Genomic DNA, 17,442 nt, shown 5'->3' with positions numbered 1-17,442 from the left:
CAGTATTCATAGGGAAGAAAATTCTCTTTCTATACGTGCAAATTGTAATGATGAAACAGCAAGAGATAACAGATCTTTTTTTTTATAGGTGCGTTCTACCATCAGTGACTTTGCAGTATTTCTGACCATCGTAATCATGGTTTTGATTGACTATCTTGTAGGAGTACCTTCTCCTAAGCTTCATGTTCCAGAGAAATTTGAAGTAAGAAACAAAATCTTTTAAAATAAACTTTTTTAATTCTTGCAGTTTTATAGGCAATAGAACAATGGAATTGAATTGAAACAGGAATTTAAATTTTTTGATTTAAATTGTAGTTGTTAATCTCTCTTCTTTTCTGAGTGTGTGTCTCTCCTGAAAGAAAACACTATGCTTTACATTGTAGTATCACTGAAAAGGATGTATCCTTTTGTGCAAATGTGCACAAATCAAGGAATGCAATGGATTGTTTTAATTTTTTCATGGAAGTCTCACGTTCATATTTAACAGCTAGTCAGTCTTTTCGTCAAAGCCATGGGAAGAAAAATCTAAGCTCACGTTTAATAGACTACTGACCTGTTCATTGCAGCTAATGTTTGTTGCAATAAAATCTGAAGTTTTAGTAAATTAATACTTATTTATTTTATCAGCCCACAAGAAAAGACCGTGGATGGTTCATAGATCCTCTTGGAGGCAATCCTTGGTGGACGCTGCTGATAGCTGCAGTTCCTGCTTTACTCTGTACCATTCTCATTTTCATGGATCAACAAATAACAGCTGTTATTATAAACAGAAAAGAGCATAAACTGAAGGTAAAAGTCTATCCATTTTCACAAAACTCTAATTTTTTGTAAGTTGAGTTTATTTTAAATCAGATTCATTCTGTAAGTCTGTGAAACATTACCAGCAGCTGCTATATAAATATACATATTGACTAATGCAAAGAACAACTCTAATTTTTTGGGCCCTTCCAAAGTCTTTTAACTTTTTTAGTAATATATTATTTACCAACAATGTTATAAATCTTGCATAGTATAAATAGAAACTTTATCAAATGATTCATTTCTTTGCTTAATTTTACAGAAAGGCTGTGGTTATCATCTTGATCTGTTCATGGTTGGTGTTATGTTGGGTGTATGTTCTATCATGGGTTTACCATGGTTTGTCGCAGCAACTGTCCTGTCTATAAGTCATGTTAACAGCCTGAAAGTTGAATCTGAATGCTCTGCACCAGGAGAGCAACCAAAGTTTTTGGGAATCCGGGAGCAGCGAGTGACAGGATTGATGATTTTTGTCCTCATGGGTCTTTCAGTGTTCATGACCTCTGTGTTAAAGGTAAAAGAGTTTATTCCAAAATACTTGTATTTTTTTGTTCTTTGGATTTTCCTTTTGTGATTTAGTTTTTTGTGATGTTATCATGTTTTATTATGTTAAGTAAAACATATCTAGACTCGTTATCAAGTTAGTTGAATAGAAACAATGGAGGAAGATGCAAGCAAACTGAACAAGCTAGAAGTGTAGTGAGTAGAGAAGAAAGCAATCTATGTCCCTGTTACCTGATTTTCTTGCTAGCAACCTTTTTTAAAAATTGAGAGAGTGATAAAGTCACTTGAACAGAAGTAATGTAATATGGCCGAAGAAGCAGAAACACACAGTACTAGAAGTGATCATCAGAAATGACATTGCTCACTTTTCTTTATTTTCCAGCTTTTTAAACTGCCTTTGAGGTTTAAAGTGTTGAGATGACCTTACACAGCACCATGGTGTAATAAGAGATTCTGCAGGTCAAGTTGTGGCCTCAGCTGACACTTTGCCTCTGAATTTATATCAGTTCAGTAAGCTTTTTGCTCAGATAAGAGTAAAATAAGTTTCACTTCTGTTTTGTTGTGCTGACTTCAGCAGTTAGGAGAGAAATAAATAGAAATCTTTCATCAAAATAGCAGTTGTGGCATAGAATTGCGTAATTGCCAATACCTGTGAAGAATTTTGTGGAAGATAGATCACAACTCATTTCACAAACAGGTAGCTTCTAATGGCTGTTTAAGATTGGGTAATGGGAGGAAATAGATCTATGAACACACAGCTATAGTTTATTATTAGAACTACATATTATAAATTTTTAATAACTGATCATTTATGCTTGTTAAACACCATAGAGGTCTGAATAAAATAAAGCAGTATTTAAAAATATATACTCAGATAAGACAATCTCTGGTAGAAAAGCTACCAAGAGCTGAGCTGTATAATGGAAATTGCCAGAATCAAAAGCAGAAATACTGAAATAGATTTATTGTTGCTCAAAAGCACTAAGTAAAGGTGCTGATTGCTGAAGCCTGATGTTTATTGCACTTTTTAACAACTGATTCTTGGAAACTAATACTTTAATTTGTTGTGGGATCCAGCGTAATAGGAATGGGATTACTACAAATCACTCTATGAAATACTTTTCTTTTTCACTGTAAACGGATGTTAGTGTTCAAAACAAAGAAGTAAGACAAAGGCTTGAATTCGTAAGCTGCTGTGCTTTTGTTCCATGTACTGATATATGCTGATTTAATGTAGAAGTTAGTGCTAAAGAAGTACTAGCATGTCAAATTATGTAGCTCATGGTGAAGACACTGTCTTCTATATATACACACAGAGTAATGAATCCCTAAAGCACAGTTTTATTCCACACTATTTTAAGTTTCGGTAAAGGCTTTTGTTCAGGCTTGATCGCAGCAGTTTTTATTAAGGCTTTCAATTACATCTTGACTGTCCTTTATTCAGATCTTTCATGAATTCGGGAGCAAAGCAAGCCTCGTCTGCTCTGTGTAGGCTGCAGAGGCTTGATGGAAGTGCCACTGAAATCAGTGAACAACTTCATTATTTTAAGAATATTAGTTTAAATCTTACTATTGGAGCAACGTTTAGCCCTGAAAAATTAATAGATTTTTATAGACCAGTAGGTATGGTTTCTTTTTTGCTTCAGCTGATTCCGAAATACCAGCTTAGTGTGGGGAGGGGGACACACTGCAAGCTTTCATATGGCAGTTTCATGAAGCTGGTAGTCTCAATACAGTTCCTATCAAGTAGCAACCTAAACCAACATCCTGAGCGTTAATAGAAGTATTGGTAGCAACCTAGAAAATGTTCATTCTGGACTGTCCATTCCTTACTACTTTTTTTAATCACAACGACAGGCTTACTAGCTCTACGGAAATAACACAGGTCCTTCCCCACCTCCCAGCTTTTTTTGCTGTTCACTGCTACATTTATTCTCTCTGTAAATAGAGCCTAAGCCTGTACAATTTCTTCACATAAGTAAAATATGATGTAAAAACAGTTAATGTATTTCACTAATATGGACTGCAGTGGTATATTGTGTTGATTCTTTAAGTAACTGATGCTTTTTCCTCTGCAGTTTATTCCAATGCCAGTTTTGTATGGTGTCTTTCTTTACATGGGAGTTTCTTCATTAAAAGGCATTCAGGTAAAATCTGATTTTAAGGAACAATTTGTCTTTACCACTACAAGAAAAAAAGTTTAATGCATTATTTTACATCAGCATCAATAAAGTAAGCCAATATTGTCAGAGTAGGATGTAGGATAATTTCCTAAGTGTCATGTTTAGTGTTCTTGCCACTGTCTTCACTTCTCATTTTTTTTGTTTATTATTGTAGTAGTGTAGCTGAACAACTAATTTTCTGAAATACTCGAAAATGTTGTAGTACTAATGGTTAAGAGGAAAACAAAACAGCCCCCAACCCCACCTCCTTGAATTTTCAGTGTCCTTTGTTAGTATTTTAATTGGGATAAATTTATCTTTCTGGAGTGTCCTAAAACGTTTTTGTTTTGGAGAGGAAGAAAATGATTAACTGAAGGATGTTGTTATTTTTCAATGCAGTTTTTTGACCGTATAAAACTGTTTGGAATGCCTGCCAAACATCAACCTGACCTGATATATCTACGTTATGTACCACTCTGGAAGGTCCATATCTTTACAGTTATTCAGCTCACTTGTCTTGTTCTGTTGTGGGTGATTAAAGCCTCCGCAGCTGCTGTTGTTTTCCCTATGATGGTAAGTTATCTGTTCTACAAGTTAATCATTTGCCAAGAGTGTGTGCATCACCATCTGGTATCTCCCCAGAATGTGTTACTACCTTAAGAGGGAAGGGAGTGGAAAAGAAACAAAAGAACTTTAGTAGTTGTTTACTTTTGAAACATGAAGACTTTTCATTTCTTGAAAAGTAAGTAATTCAGCTGTAAAAAGCTACAAAGGGGAAATGATCCAACTTTTCAGTAAGGTAAAAACTAGTATTATAATAAAAGGGCTGCAGTTAAAAATACTGAATGTACTAAAAGTGCATGTGCATTTTTCTTAATTTCAATAGTTTAATATAAATTATTCTGTTTATGATTTCCTTAAGGTTCTAGCATTAGTGTTCATTCGCAAGCTCATGGATTTATGTTTCACCAAAAGAGAGCTTAGCTGGCTTGATGATCTTATGCCAGAAAGTAAAAAGAAGAAAGAAGACGACAAAAAGAAAAAAGAGAAAGCAGTAAGTGTAAAACCGCTCAAACTGAGCATGTTATAAATCATTACAAAATGCTTAATGACACTTAAAGGATTTTAAGTGCCATAAGCATATGACTTTATAACCAAACATACATTTTGAAGTTCTCCACTAATGAGATTTAATGATAGAGAACAATTACTGGCAATTAAGGAAAGTTACTATTTCAAGGATGCTATTATGAGTTATGACTCTTCTTTGCAATGAAAATTAGCAAACGGTTTAGAAAGAACCGGTTCTTGGCACAAAATGTTGTTGCCTTTGTTTTTCGTCAGGTGTGAAGGTGGGTAATGGATGAGAGAGAAACACAGTGGAGTAGGGATCTACTCTGCTTAGAGTAGAGACAAAACTGTTTACCATATAAGGGACATTCTGCTTGAGTTTGTGTGCAGAGTGGTAGTTAAAAACAACTGCTAGTCGGTAATAATGCACTTGCATAATTTATCCATAAAAGTCTCCACTAACTGTACACCAACAAGTTGAATTCCTTAAACTTAAAAAGTAACACCTCCTTCCCCAATTTACGTGTTTGTAATAAAAAAGGAGGTCTTAACTAGATGTCTTGCTTTAATTAGAGTACCTACAGGGAACCGTTCTGCCCCATACCCCTATTGAAATACATTGTCAGTGTGAGAATTGTTTTATTTCTGCTACATGACTAATTTTATCAAATGTTTACTTGAAATTTACAGGAAGCAGAGAGAATGCTTCAGACAGGGGACAATGAAAGCGTACACCTTCAATATGGAGAAGGAAATGTCTTGAATTTTCCTGTAAAAACCCTAAAATACAGGTATAATAAAATGCAGGACTTTTTAAAAGGTTTTGTATCAAATGATGTAATTTGCTTCATGCTGAGTTAGTTGTGTATGAGTTTAATTTTTTTCCCCAAGCTTGTCACTCAGCCTTGATTAAGAAGTATTAAGGTATATCTCATGGTGTTAAGGTGGCATTTCTGTTGGTTTATTTTTTTCTTCTTTAAAACTGCATCTTAATGATAAATTTACGTGACCATCTCGAACAGATCAGATGACTCAATTTCAACCAGCTGTACTCAAGGTGAAGAAGCTTCCTTGGTCAGTTTTCATGGAGTACTTGTGTGCTACTATGCATGAAATACAACTAATAGCATCAGTTGAGCCATATATTTACCAGCCACTTGGAGTTTTCAGACAAAGTCTAAGTGTGCAGTTCTTTGGTTTATTTAAGTGAGGGCTAAAGTCTGTAATTTCTAAAATCAAATGTTTTACAGGTAGCCTTATTGCTTCAGTAGGTTATTTTCTTAACATAAATGTGAGTGCAGTGGGGTTATCAATTCTCTTCCAGAAAAGGAAGTACTGGAATTTCACAGATTTAAAAAGTTCTTCCAGCAGTGAAAGGCGTTTTGCCTCAGTATGTAACTCTTACTAGAGAAGTGTTATGATTAGTAGCAAGGTATTCTACAGCTGTCAACACACGTGGAAGATGTGACAGATAAATAGCTTGTCAGCTTTTTTTTCCTCTCTAGTATTAAGGGTGCCTAGGTTAAAAAATTGGGCTTTAGAGGTCTATCCTGACCTGGGTTGGGAACAGGCAGATTTGGGGGTTGGTTAGATATTCCTGCTGAGTCCTATTGTCAACTTTAAGAGCAGGCTTAACTTTAGCAACTCTGTGAAAATGACACTAAAGCATTTTGTTTTAAATCGAGATGCTAATTACTCTTACAGTAGAACTATGATTTCACCAACTGTGTGCTTATGTGTTTACTATATATTTTACTGTCTTGCATCTTGTGGGGATTCCTGAGGTTTAAAAACCAAACCAAACAAACAAACAAAAAAAAAACCAACCAACCAACAAAAACAACACACACACTTTGAAATGTTCCTGTGCTGATTTGAAGAATTTGAAAGATCTTATCTCCTGGAGTAGATTCTGAAGCTTAAGTGTGGAACAGAACAAAATACATACCTACAGGCAACACCGAAGTCGTCTTTACATGTAAATGTGTGAAACTCATAGGTTTTGAAAGTTTACCACCTGTGAGGCTGAACTTCTGCAGGAGGTAAAATGAAAAGGTCCAGATACTGAGATTTACAGATTCTTACTACTTTTTAATCTCAATTGAATTACCAGTTTCAGATTTTTATTAACGTCTACTCTTTTGCACTTGATTATTTCCTGGAAACTGCTTAAAATAATTCTGATCTATGAAAGCATTAGCAAAACAGTATGATGAATTTCATTTTTCCTGAACATGCTAAATAGTTTTCTGAAGTTACGGATTATTCAGAAAAGAGATGTTCACAATCTTGTAGTGATGTCTGTGTGAGAAACTGTTTTATGATACGTGATTAAGGCTGCACAAGCGAGTTAAACTTTTTCAAATTTTTGTTTAAATACCTTTGTAAGTGGTGAATTCAACTTGTGGCTGTGTAAATATTGAAAGAAGGTACAACTGATGTAATTGATGGGTGACAATAAGTATAATGCTGTTGCAAGGTATTGAATACTAACCAGAAAGTATGTTTGTTCTTTAGCATTGATCCCTCAATTGTAAACATATCAGACGAAATGGCCAAAACTGCACAGTGGAAGGCTCTTTCCATGAATTCTGAGAATGCCAAAGTAACCAGAGCTAACCTGAGGTAGCTATAATTACTCACGCATTTTCTAACTACTGTCTTGTGTTTAGCAGTTAATAGCTGTGCTCGTATTTCTTGAAATATATCTCAAAAAGTGAGCATACATGGTTTATAGATTTGCATTTACTTTTCACTTACAAGGAACTTGAATTTGAACTTAATTTTTGCTTTCTATTCTGAAATTAAACAATGTCTAAGGAATTCTAGTTGTTTTGTTAAATGTATTATAGTTTTAAAGCTACTCTTAATTTGTTTAATACAACTGTATGCTACTCTGATGGGTTTAGGGTTTCTAGAAGCTTTATTAGACTGTGTATGAGCATGGGAATTGTTTGGTCCTGAATATTACAAATGCCAGTGGGAATAAAAGGTAAGTCCAGCACTTTCACTGCTGCTAAGGTCTTCCCTGGGTTGGTGTTTTTGTTGTGTGTTGTGTCATGTGCCCCCCCCCCCCCCCCCCGCTCACTTTAAATCTCTCTACAAATTAAACCTGACTGAAATATCATCTTTGCTGCGTAAGAAATATACTTGAAAAAAGTGCTGTGTTGACTGTTATGTATAAAATGTTTGATAAGCAACCTTTAGTAATGTGAACCATATCTCAAATGATCATCTTTGCTTTCAACAGCCCTGAGAAGCCGGAAAGTGTGAAAATAAATGTAGAAGATGCACCTGTTGTGAAATACGTGGATGCTGAAACATCTTTATAGAACTGAACCAAGGGGAATTGTGTGTATTTGTGCGTGTGTATATATCACTGTAGGGTATTACACCATTGAAGTGTGATTTCCAATTTAAGTAATATGTATTTAATTCTGCCATTGTTTAGGGCACTGTAGATATGCTTACATAAGGAGAAGATTTTCCTACAAGTCAGATGAGTGGTAATCACACTTCAGCTATTTATTTTATCGGAAATTTTATTTTCATTTTTAAATAGGAAGATTGTAATGAATGCATATTATTTTCAATAATCAGTATGTGCATAAAAGTTAAGTCAGCTTTTGCTGATGATTACTGGTCCACATTGCTTAGAATTTTGCAATACCTCTGTTTATAATGTGCGCTACAGAAGTTTGTTTTCTGTGCAGGAAATTACTGCTTGTTTTTGCAGGGTATATTTTTTTTTTGTGATTTCATAGGTCAATTATTAATGTGCTGTTAACATGAACTACTGTGTTTTATGTCTCCACTACATGCTAATGTTATTTGGATTCTATCACTCATATTTTACAGACATGGCCTAGAGCCCTAAGTCAGGTGGCTAATTAATCCTTAAAATATATGTAAATATTCTGTTCTGCTACTATTTTTTAAATACACTCTTGATTTTTCATTGTCATTCAGTAGCAGTATGAGTGCAGTAACTGTAGTTACAATCCCAAGTCAGTATTTGCCATTCTGGAAACTCCACGTTTACACAATATAAATTGGATTTACAGACAGCAATTTGGTCTATAGGAAGTTATACATACTTGCTACACTAGCACTCTTGAATTGTTTTCCTGTTTTTACGTTTTCCACTGACTTTGAAAACCTGATATACTCAGATGTAAGACTGACACTTCAGAATATTTCTTGTCCTCATCAAAATATTTTTCTTGCTTAATTCATTTTAAAATTCACTGTGTATTTGATTAAATTTGCCATGGTTTAATTCTGTGATAGGTTTATGATCAGTATTATTTCATGGATTACAAATTGCTTGTGGTATTTGTTTGTACAGTTCTGATCTTCTCCATTGTAAAGGGCATATATGATAGCACACCAACTTAATTTTAAACATTTTATTTATTTTAATTAGTATAAAGTTTTATCATGTTAGAAGAATTGAAAAATTAAATATTCATTTATTAAAATAAACGGGATTTTTGGGGGCTCACTGTTAAAAATGCAGTCAGTGCATTTTATTGTACTTATTTTCAAGGTCTAGTGTTTAGCATTATAATATCTCAAATGAGAATTTTATGTGTAAATGAAAATCTTGATTGCTTACCTGCTGCAGTGTCCATTATTTTTTTTTCTTTTTGCCTTATGCCTTAGTTTCTTGACTTTATTTCCTGGAATGGTCTGTTTTCTGAAGTGATACCAGCCCTTTCTTGATGTGTTACAATGGCTTTAATTGGGATCTGTGCGAATTTCAAACCGAGAATATAGCTGTTTGCTTAATTCTGCCTTTAAGCAATGTTGGAAGTTTTACCATGGACTGCATGGTAAAATTCTCAACAAAGCAAAAGGAGAAGATTTTGGAGGAGGGCAGAGTTCATCTGAAAACACCACTTGAGGTGGAATTCTGGTGCTCTTCAGAGAAGTGACACTTGGACAGAAGATGATTGTATATTACTAAATAAACCAATCAGTGAGAATAAATGGAAATATTTAAAAACAGCTTTTAAGTTACACGCACTGTTACCTTTTGCTTTACATATAATGTAGTTGTTTTTGTTGTTGTTTATGTTCTTTTCCATTTGGCTGAATTGATAAGGCAGTTTACTGAAAATCATAACGTACAGCAATATGAGTAGTCCTACCCAAACTGTCATGAAGGCTCAGGTCAGGGAAAAAAAACAAGTGAGGTCTGCATTACCAATTTGACTAATACTGTGTATGGCCTGTATTGATGCTCCTTTTTCCTTAGATAGTAGTGTAGCTTGTGCCTTACCTTGAGTATATGTTCTTTCAGAAAATACCTATGTTTTCCCTCTAGTCAAACTGAGATGCAATAAAATTATGGCAGATGGTTTTCCAAAACTTTAGCATTATCAAAAAGAAAGAAAGAAAAAAAAAGTAAACCTCAGTTGTTGACTGTTAGTTAGTTCCTAGTGAATCAAAGAGGGAAAATACTATTTTGAGCAGTTTACATAGTGTTATCCACAGTACATTACTCATGTACAAGTCTTCCTGTTAGTATTTTATACTTCATGTTCACAGCCCTACAATGATTTCCAAAGACCCCCCCCCAAAAAAAAAAATTTAGTATAAGCCTCTTAGATTTTTAACTCTTTAATACCAGAAATCAGGGTTCCCTGGTGCTGCACATCTTTTATCTGGCTTCTTCTGAAGGGTTAAGTTTGGGCCAATATTAAAAGAAGTAGGTATTTCTCTAGTGGATTAAAAAAAAAAAAAGCCCACATGTCTAATCACAGTATTTCTTCATTAATTGTGTAGACATTTTAATCAGTGCCAGAAGTACCATGACTTGCAAAGCAGTTTACAGTGACCTTTAGTTCCAGTGTTCTTTGTTAGTAGCATGTTATGCTTGCACTTTTCCCACCCCACACAAATATAAGAAGACCTGGTATTAAGTGCATAAAAACCCATTGATAACTTATGGTTAAGTAATTTGCTGCTCATTTTACACCACTTCTACTTTAAAATCGTGCATAGTATTAAAGTAAAACGGCTAATGATATAGTTGACAGACCGTATGTAGATTTATGTTTTGCCTTAATGGGTACAAAAGAACAGTGATAAATACTGTGCACTGATTCTTTCATAGGGATTAAGCCCTATAAAAATTAAGCAAATATATTTCCATTCCAACAGTTAGAGGAAAATAAACAACCCTGCACTTTTTTTAGATGCCTTGGTTTCCCGGAATGGAGCTTAGTGCTACTGTGTATCTGGCTGCAGAGCCACCTCAGGAAGTCCCTGTTTTTTGTTTTTTCCCTTTTCTTTTTCTAATTTATTTATAAATATGAATGTTTACATAAAGTGTAGGTCTTAATTTTGACCACTCCATTTAAATTATCGTCTAAAATATTTCACAGAAAATGCAGTCTCCTGTTTAAATTATATTCTGCAAAACTCCTTAGTACTTTTCATATGTATTACAATTTCATTCTGTTTACATATGCCCAAGTTCATTATACTTTCTTCCTAGATTAATTTTGCAGCTGTAACAGGTCATCTTACATTGTTATATAGTGAAATGTTCCAAATTGCCAAGTTTGTTGTCGTAAAGCCTGTTAGGATAGAATTTGGTGCCCTAGTGGGATTTTTCAACCAAATGTGTTGGCCATTTTTTCTATATCTAATGAAAGCTCTCCAATAACTTTTCATTTACTTCACCTCCATCTTTGTCTTTATATGGTAGCTTCCTAATTTGTGCCCTTTGCAAAAGCAGGTTCAACTTGCTGTAAAATATATCTATAACAAATTGGTGTCATGTCCCAGAGCCTGCACCATTTTAAAGGGTTATCTTGTACATATGTTCTGTAAATCATAAGATAAATGGTTCATGATTTTGGGGTCAGAAATGTAGTCTGTTAGATGAGCATCGCTATGATTTTAGTTTTCATTTTGCTGTATGTGATTAGTAATGTTTTAATTACTCATCTAGTTCAAACTCATTATCAAGTACAGTACAACTGTGTGAAATACTTTGTTTATACCAACAGTAATTTATTTTACAGCAGACTTTAAGACTAGAAGCACACAGCTTTGAGTCAGTGTAAAAGTAGTGCTATAAATACAAAGCAAATTGCTTAGAATTTTAAGTCAATTTTATTTTGTAACTTTTTAGTGAAAACTTACAGGAACTTCTTAGTTGTCATTGAAGTTAATCTAAAGACACTTTCATATTGAATTTAGTATCTGTTGACATTTATTTGGAATAATGACTGAGTTTGAAAATCAGTAATTTTCTAAATGATGATTTATCGACAAGACACATGATTTATAATGGTTTTCTTTATATTGTTGCTGATACTCCTGCGCAACTGGGTCTTCCATGGTTCAGCGTCTGTAGCTGAACTACAATTTTGATCTTAATGCTGATTATTTGAAATGTGATAACTGTACGGTTCAAATTTTTATGACTGTTTTTCTAATTACAATGATGGTTTTTTATTTTAACAAAATCCAAAGCCAATGACAACATTATTCCAAACGTAGAACTGCTCACTATTCAGTTTCTATAGAAAACACGACTCAGACTTGTCTTTGATGTGAAAGATCCAGCCTTTATTGTTTTAATTACTGGTAGAATAAAATTATCTTTTGTAATGTTTCGGACAGTTGGTAAAAGCAATAAAAATCTACCGAACAATAAATCTGAGGCCTTTTGGCGTTTTTATTGCGGGCCGGGGGGGCGGCGCGGTCCCGCCCACGGCTGCCATGTCTGGGCCAGCGGCGTCCGCGTAGTCATGGCAACAGCGGCCGGCGTCGGCGGGTCGCTAGGGCAGCGGGCACTTCGCAGTGCCGCGCTTCGCGGTTGGCCAGCGAGCCGTTCCTCGCGAAGAAGGCGGGACGCGATTGGCCGCGGGCTGGGGCTGGGGAAGCCTGGCCGCGGCCGGGAGCGGGGGCTGGCAGGTGAGGGGGGCGGCGGGGAGACCTCCATCGGGGCTCGGGGGGGGGCAGCGGGCGGCCTGGCCTTAGTGCCGCCGGGGGGTTAAGGCGGGGAGGAGCGGTACAGCGTGAGGATGGGCGGAATCTGCAGGTACAAGTTATGATCTGGAAAACAGTCCAGAGAGACACAATTGCGTGCTCATGAGCCAGGAATTTCCTAGGTTTGTGCTGCTGCTCAGTGCTGATGCTTCTGACTGCCGTGCTCTCCAAGAACAAGAGGGTAAGCGGTCTAGAGTTTCCTTCTGGTTGGAGGAGGAGAAGTACATTTTGGGAACCCTTTTTTGTCATCTTTGGTCTTCCTCTGACGTCATTTGACCGTTACTCGAAACACATTTCTATTTTGACAATAATATGTTGATAACTGTTCTTTTAAGGAGTGATTTTTCATCTGACCTCACCCAGCTTAGATACATTCCTATCTAGCAACAGCATCAAAAGTTTTACTAAAGCCAAGATATAACATATCTGTTGCTTCTATATCCAGCTTAAGCCAGTTAAACTTTTGTATATAATTAGGTAGTGGAACTCGGCCCCTGGAGTGATTAAGAAAGGAGTTCAAGGTCAATCAAGCAGCTAGTTAGCTTACAAAGCTGTTTGTATCTGTTACTTATATCCACTAGTTATTGCTAATAAAGATTGTGAAGACCATAAGATATCATTTTGTTAAAGCAAGTTTCTAAGCATTGCGCTCTAGCTTGTGGAGGTAGATTTATTCTCTTTGTGTTTTTGTTTATTTTGGGGTTTCTTTTCACCTTCTGAAGCCTTATGTGCTTGTGTCATCTGAGACAGATACTAGACTGGGCCACAGATCAAATCTGTTGCGGTAATTCCTTTGTCTCCTGTTTCTCATCATGTGAGTTCTTTCTGTCAGGGTTCCTGGAACATTTCTTGTCCTATCCTGCACGCCAGCACTATCAGAATGCATCTTTCTTCCTTTGTAATTGAGTTAACATAAATAATTAAACGTAATTATTACCAGTTAAAATGAATTAATTAATATTGCTCTCATTTCATTGTTTTAAATGGAATTGAATAAGACTCTACACTGTAAAGTTATTTTCCTTAATGTGTTTCAGTTGTTTTTAAAAGTTGCATGATCTCAATCTTTTTCTGGCACTACCTGAATAAAGTGCAAGTGTTGTTTGGTTTGTTTCTTATGCATTACTCATGGGGCTGGCTTAATAGCTGGGGCATAGTTAATAAGATCGTTAATAGCCTGGCTCCATGGAAATTTCTTCTGGCACAAGTAAAGAAGAAACGCATGGGTGGGAACTTACTTAGTGATTCAGGAAAGTCAAGTCACTGTGTGAATTGGTAAGGAAATTTTTCATGTCTGTTTTCTCTCAGGTTTATGGCTGGTACAAGGAAAACAAGGGGTTGATCCTTCAGTAACCCCTCGCCAAGGGTGTGGTGCCAGTACACCCACCTGATTGCAGGACTGGCTACCGATGAAAGGATTTTCTGCTCTCCACTTTCTGCAGCCGTGCACTCCTGCCCTCTGCCTTGTCAGCAGAGATGCTCATCAGGTGACTGTAACAGCTAAATTTGTAGAAAACTAACCATACAAACAGAGTTATACAGTTTTCTGCCTGTTTAGTTCTCTAAACTGGCCCAGGTTTGTGTCTGGTAAGCTGATGAAGTGGAGAGGAGTGGCTGAACTTGGGAGGGGACAGGGGCTGCTATTTTCACTGCAGCTGGCAATTACATTGGCTTATATTTGCAGGAAAGCTGAAGGGCACCAACACTTTAAGCCTCACGGACAAATGCTCCATTGTGTATATTGTCCCTGCCCTTGTACTTGGGGACAAGCTGTGGGGTGATGAGGGTTAAGGCAGAGAACATGTAATTTGAATATTGGAGGAGAGCGGAGGAATTTCTTGGGGATCCAGGTCAATGATTCTCTGTGCAATTACTGGAGATAGGATAAAGGGTTGTTTAACACAACAGGAGTGAATGAACTGAGCTTACAGTACACTTCCCAGAGTGCATGAGTTCATATTGTCAGCAGTTGCATTTTGTGTGTTTCTGTGCCTGATGTGAGAATGTATAATTGGGAAAACAGCTCTAATTTTCAGGAGGAAAACAGCAGCTTCTGATAGTTTACCATGCTTGTTTCCATCCTGGTCGTTATCATCTTTGCCTTTATGAGAAAGAGGAATAAAAACCAATCGCAGTACTCTACACTGCACAAAGAGAAAAGAAGGCTATAGGATTTCAAGGAGAAAGTCCTCTTACAGACACGACAGGGAACATCCAAACTATCAGTGTTTAGTGAATAGTAAAACAAGTAGAAAGAATCATACAGTGGTACTGATCCTGTACAGTAAGTGGTACTTATCCTTGGCTTTTTTTTTTCTTGGAAGTCAGACCTACTAAATCTGATGCAAATAAACGGAATGTTTGCGGTGGATCTAATGTGTGGTAGTGACCCTCACAAGGCCAATCCATTACATCTCTGTTCATCTACTGAAATAAGCTGTACGTCCCACTGCAAGAAAAGCTGGGTGCTGTTGGAATAAGGCTGAAAATTCACCTGAAATTCATAAGACCTGGATTCCAACCTCTGCTAAAAATTTCTGTGGTTCTTTCCTAGACTGCATGATGTGTGCATATCATTTATTTGTCAGATACCTCCTTTTTCTACCCTTGATCCATCTTTTGTAATTAGATGATAAATCCATTATCTCCTTTGTAGTCTGGACAACACCTTGTATGATACAACCTCGATGCCAGTCTGTAAGCACTGCTGTAATATAACTAGCCAATCCGTGGTGAAAAAATAATGGTAAAAATAATAAGAAAAAGCCCAATAAAAATGAAGTGCAATAGCAAGACAGCTGGTATTATTTACCCTCACCAAAAATGTGTTGGGAAACTCAGGCTTCTGTATATGAGATTTATTACTTTCTTGTTAATATCTGGAATTCTAAAGAATATCTTCATGTAATGCCTAAAGTTTTGTGTTGCGAAAGTGGTAGAGCTGTTTTTTTTTTCCCTAGTCATCTCAGTTAGTTCTGTAAGTAGACATTTGTTGCTTAATGCTGCAGTAATATAACTGTGATCTACTTTATTTTTAAGGATATGAGTTCTTAGTCATGCAATGATGACGATGATACACACAATGCCTGATCAGGACAAAAAGCCGAAGAGCACAGAAAAAGCAACAGACAAAAAGCCTCATGGGATTTCTGTGAGGTATAGTATCTGACGTCTTTGTTTGAACTTCAGCAGGACCCACGTGGAATTTGCACTAGCTGCCAAAGCAGAATGCTTTAATTTGAAATGCAGTATAAACATGACAACTGTTACTCTGGTCACGAAGTTTATTTACACCTTTGTTGATTTAACGCATTCTGGAGAAGCTATAAATTCTTCTCCATGTAAAATGAGGACACTAAACACCAGAAAACTTTATTTTCTGTCAGTAGTATTGTTGTTTGTTGACCTTCTTTACTCTTAAGAAATAGGTTTATGTAGCTATTTACATATATTTATGCTATTACGTTTTATTCTAGGGATTATTCCGATCTTAAAAGACTTCAGTCCCTCTTAAATGTTCTGTCAAGCAAACAGCAGGTATTTTTCAATAACTATTATTAAACATGCTGAAGAATTGTATAATTATAAATAATGGTGATTATGGTTTGTGGCAGATATTTATGATATTGTGCTCTATTATGATGAAAAGTTACTAAAACCTTGTGTAGTGGATGTGGTGGCCCCCCCCACCTCTGCCTGCAATATTAGTGCTTCTCTGTGGGGCAAATCCTACTCAGAAAGGGTGAAAGGGTGAAAGAATGAAACTGAGCCAACTCCCATCCTACTCTGCCATAATCTTTATTTAAACAGGAAAAACAATTACTTTATGTCAGTATCTCAAGCAGGTTGTATCCAGCTATTAACACACACAGTCAGTTACCCTCACGGATTTACTCCACACCCTTCCACAATCTCACAAGAAGGAAGGTTAATAGATTTATTAGTTACAACATGGTGAAGAGTAATAAAGTACAAAAAATTTTAAAAAATCAACATTTTAACCGTAAACAGTTTGTCTTTGGAGAATAACACTTCAGCTAAAAATCTTCAGGGCATAAATATCAGTGCATGAAACTTCTAGGACATGGGAAAATCTTCACCTCAACTCACAGAACTGAGACAGGTAAGAAACAGGAAATGAATATATGTTGCAGATTTTCTCAAGCTTTACTGTTATAAATTTGAAAAGGTACTATTCCTAATATTTTATGTCTCCACACACATGTTTTCCAGCCTTGCTTTGTATCAGTGTCCACTTCGGTTTTGTATCGCATGATGTGTTTGTGTGTGTGTATTTTACAATGGCAGTTACGGATGGAAAGTTTAGCAGTGTCTATAGTTCAAGCCAGAACTTGAGAAAAGGTACTTTTTCTTGTTAAAATTCTTGTAAAACTGTTAAAACCCACTCTTTGTCTCATGAGTACCCTGCTTTTCCTCCTTAGCTTCCAGCCATAGGTTTCCAAAGTGGTCAATCCAGCATAACAAGAAGTCTGCAAAATGTCAAAAACAATGGACAAAACCCTCATGGTCAGTGGCAAGAATCAACTGAAGCTGTTGAACTTGAAAACTTTAGGTAAAAGAAAGAGCTAGTACGATGGTACTGTGTTGTATTTCTGAACATCTTTATGTGTCTTAGACTTGGTGAGGTGTTGAAGGCATTTATATTTGTATTTAACTGTGTTTCTTGTACTTTCATGTTAACCCGCTGAGATACAAATTATATACTTTTAATTTTCTAAACCTAACTGTAAATATTTTTGCTTTTGTAAATTTGACACATGCTTCCACTCGGTAGAGTGGACTGTTGAAAAATTAATATATCCAATTTAAATAAAACGGTTTCTTTATTTGGAAAGCTTATAATATTCCATTATAGTAGTCCCAAGTTATGCAAGAG

The 17,442-nt window shown here is 36.0% G+C and overlaps 2 protein-coding genes across 17 annotated transcripts in view; both read left to right on the top strand.

Moving 5' to 3' along the window:
- The window catches only part of SLC4A7 (solute carrier family 4 member 7), a 136,686-nt gene extending 124,475 nt beyond the window's left edge, over positions 1–12,211 (top strand). For all 9 annotated transcript variants that reach the window (XM_040546459.1, XM_040546460.1, XM_040546453.1 and 6 more), the window contains 9 exons: positions 89–202; positions 628–789; positions 1,061–1,312; positions 3,381–3,449; positions 3,864–4,037; positions 4,387–4,518; positions 5,226–5,326; positions 7,053–7,160; positions 7,786–12,211. In XM_040546459.1, the coding sequence (XP_040402393.1) occupies positions 89–202; positions 628–789; positions 1,061–1,312; positions 3,381–3,449; positions 3,864–4,037; positions 4,387–4,518; positions 5,226–5,326; positions 7,053–7,160; positions 7,786–7,867 (1,194 nt within the window). In that variant the 3' untranslated portion in view covers positions 7,868–12,211. The remainder of the gene's footprint in view (positions 1–88; positions 203–627; positions 790–1,060; positions 1,313–3,380; positions 3,450–3,863; positions 4,038–4,386; positions 4,519–5,225; positions 5,327–7,052; positions 7,161–7,785) is intronic.
- A 198-nt stretch (positions 12,212–12,409) lies between these two features.
- Positions 12,410–17,442, top strand: part of NEK10 (NIMA related kinase 10) — a 102,512-nt gene continuing 97,479 nt past the window's right edge. For 4 of the 8 annotated variants that reach the window (XM_040548927.1, XM_040548925.1, XM_040548921.1 and 1 more), the window contains exons 1-4: positions 12,411–12,470; positions 15,585–15,701; positions 16,022–16,082; positions 16,988–17,118. In XM_040548927.1, the coding sequence (XP_040404861.1) occupies positions 15,607–15,701; positions 16,022–16,082; positions 16,988–17,118 (287 nt within the window). In that variant the 5' untranslated portion in view covers positions 12,411–12,470; positions 15,585–15,606. The other 4 variants (XM_040548924.1, XM_040548923.1, XM_040548922.1 and 1 more) reach the window with 4 other exon arrangements.

Source organism: Cygnus olor, chromosome 2 (assembly GCF_009769625.2).
Source record: "Cygnus olor isolate bCygOlo1 chromosome 2, bCygOlo1.pri.v2, whole genome shotgun sequence".
In the NCBI taxonomy this organism is placed as follows: Eukaryota; Metazoa; Chordata; class Aves; order Anseriformes; family Anatidae; genus Cygnus; species Cygnus olor.
This window is presented reverse-complemented; position numbering and strand designations above follow the sequence as displayed.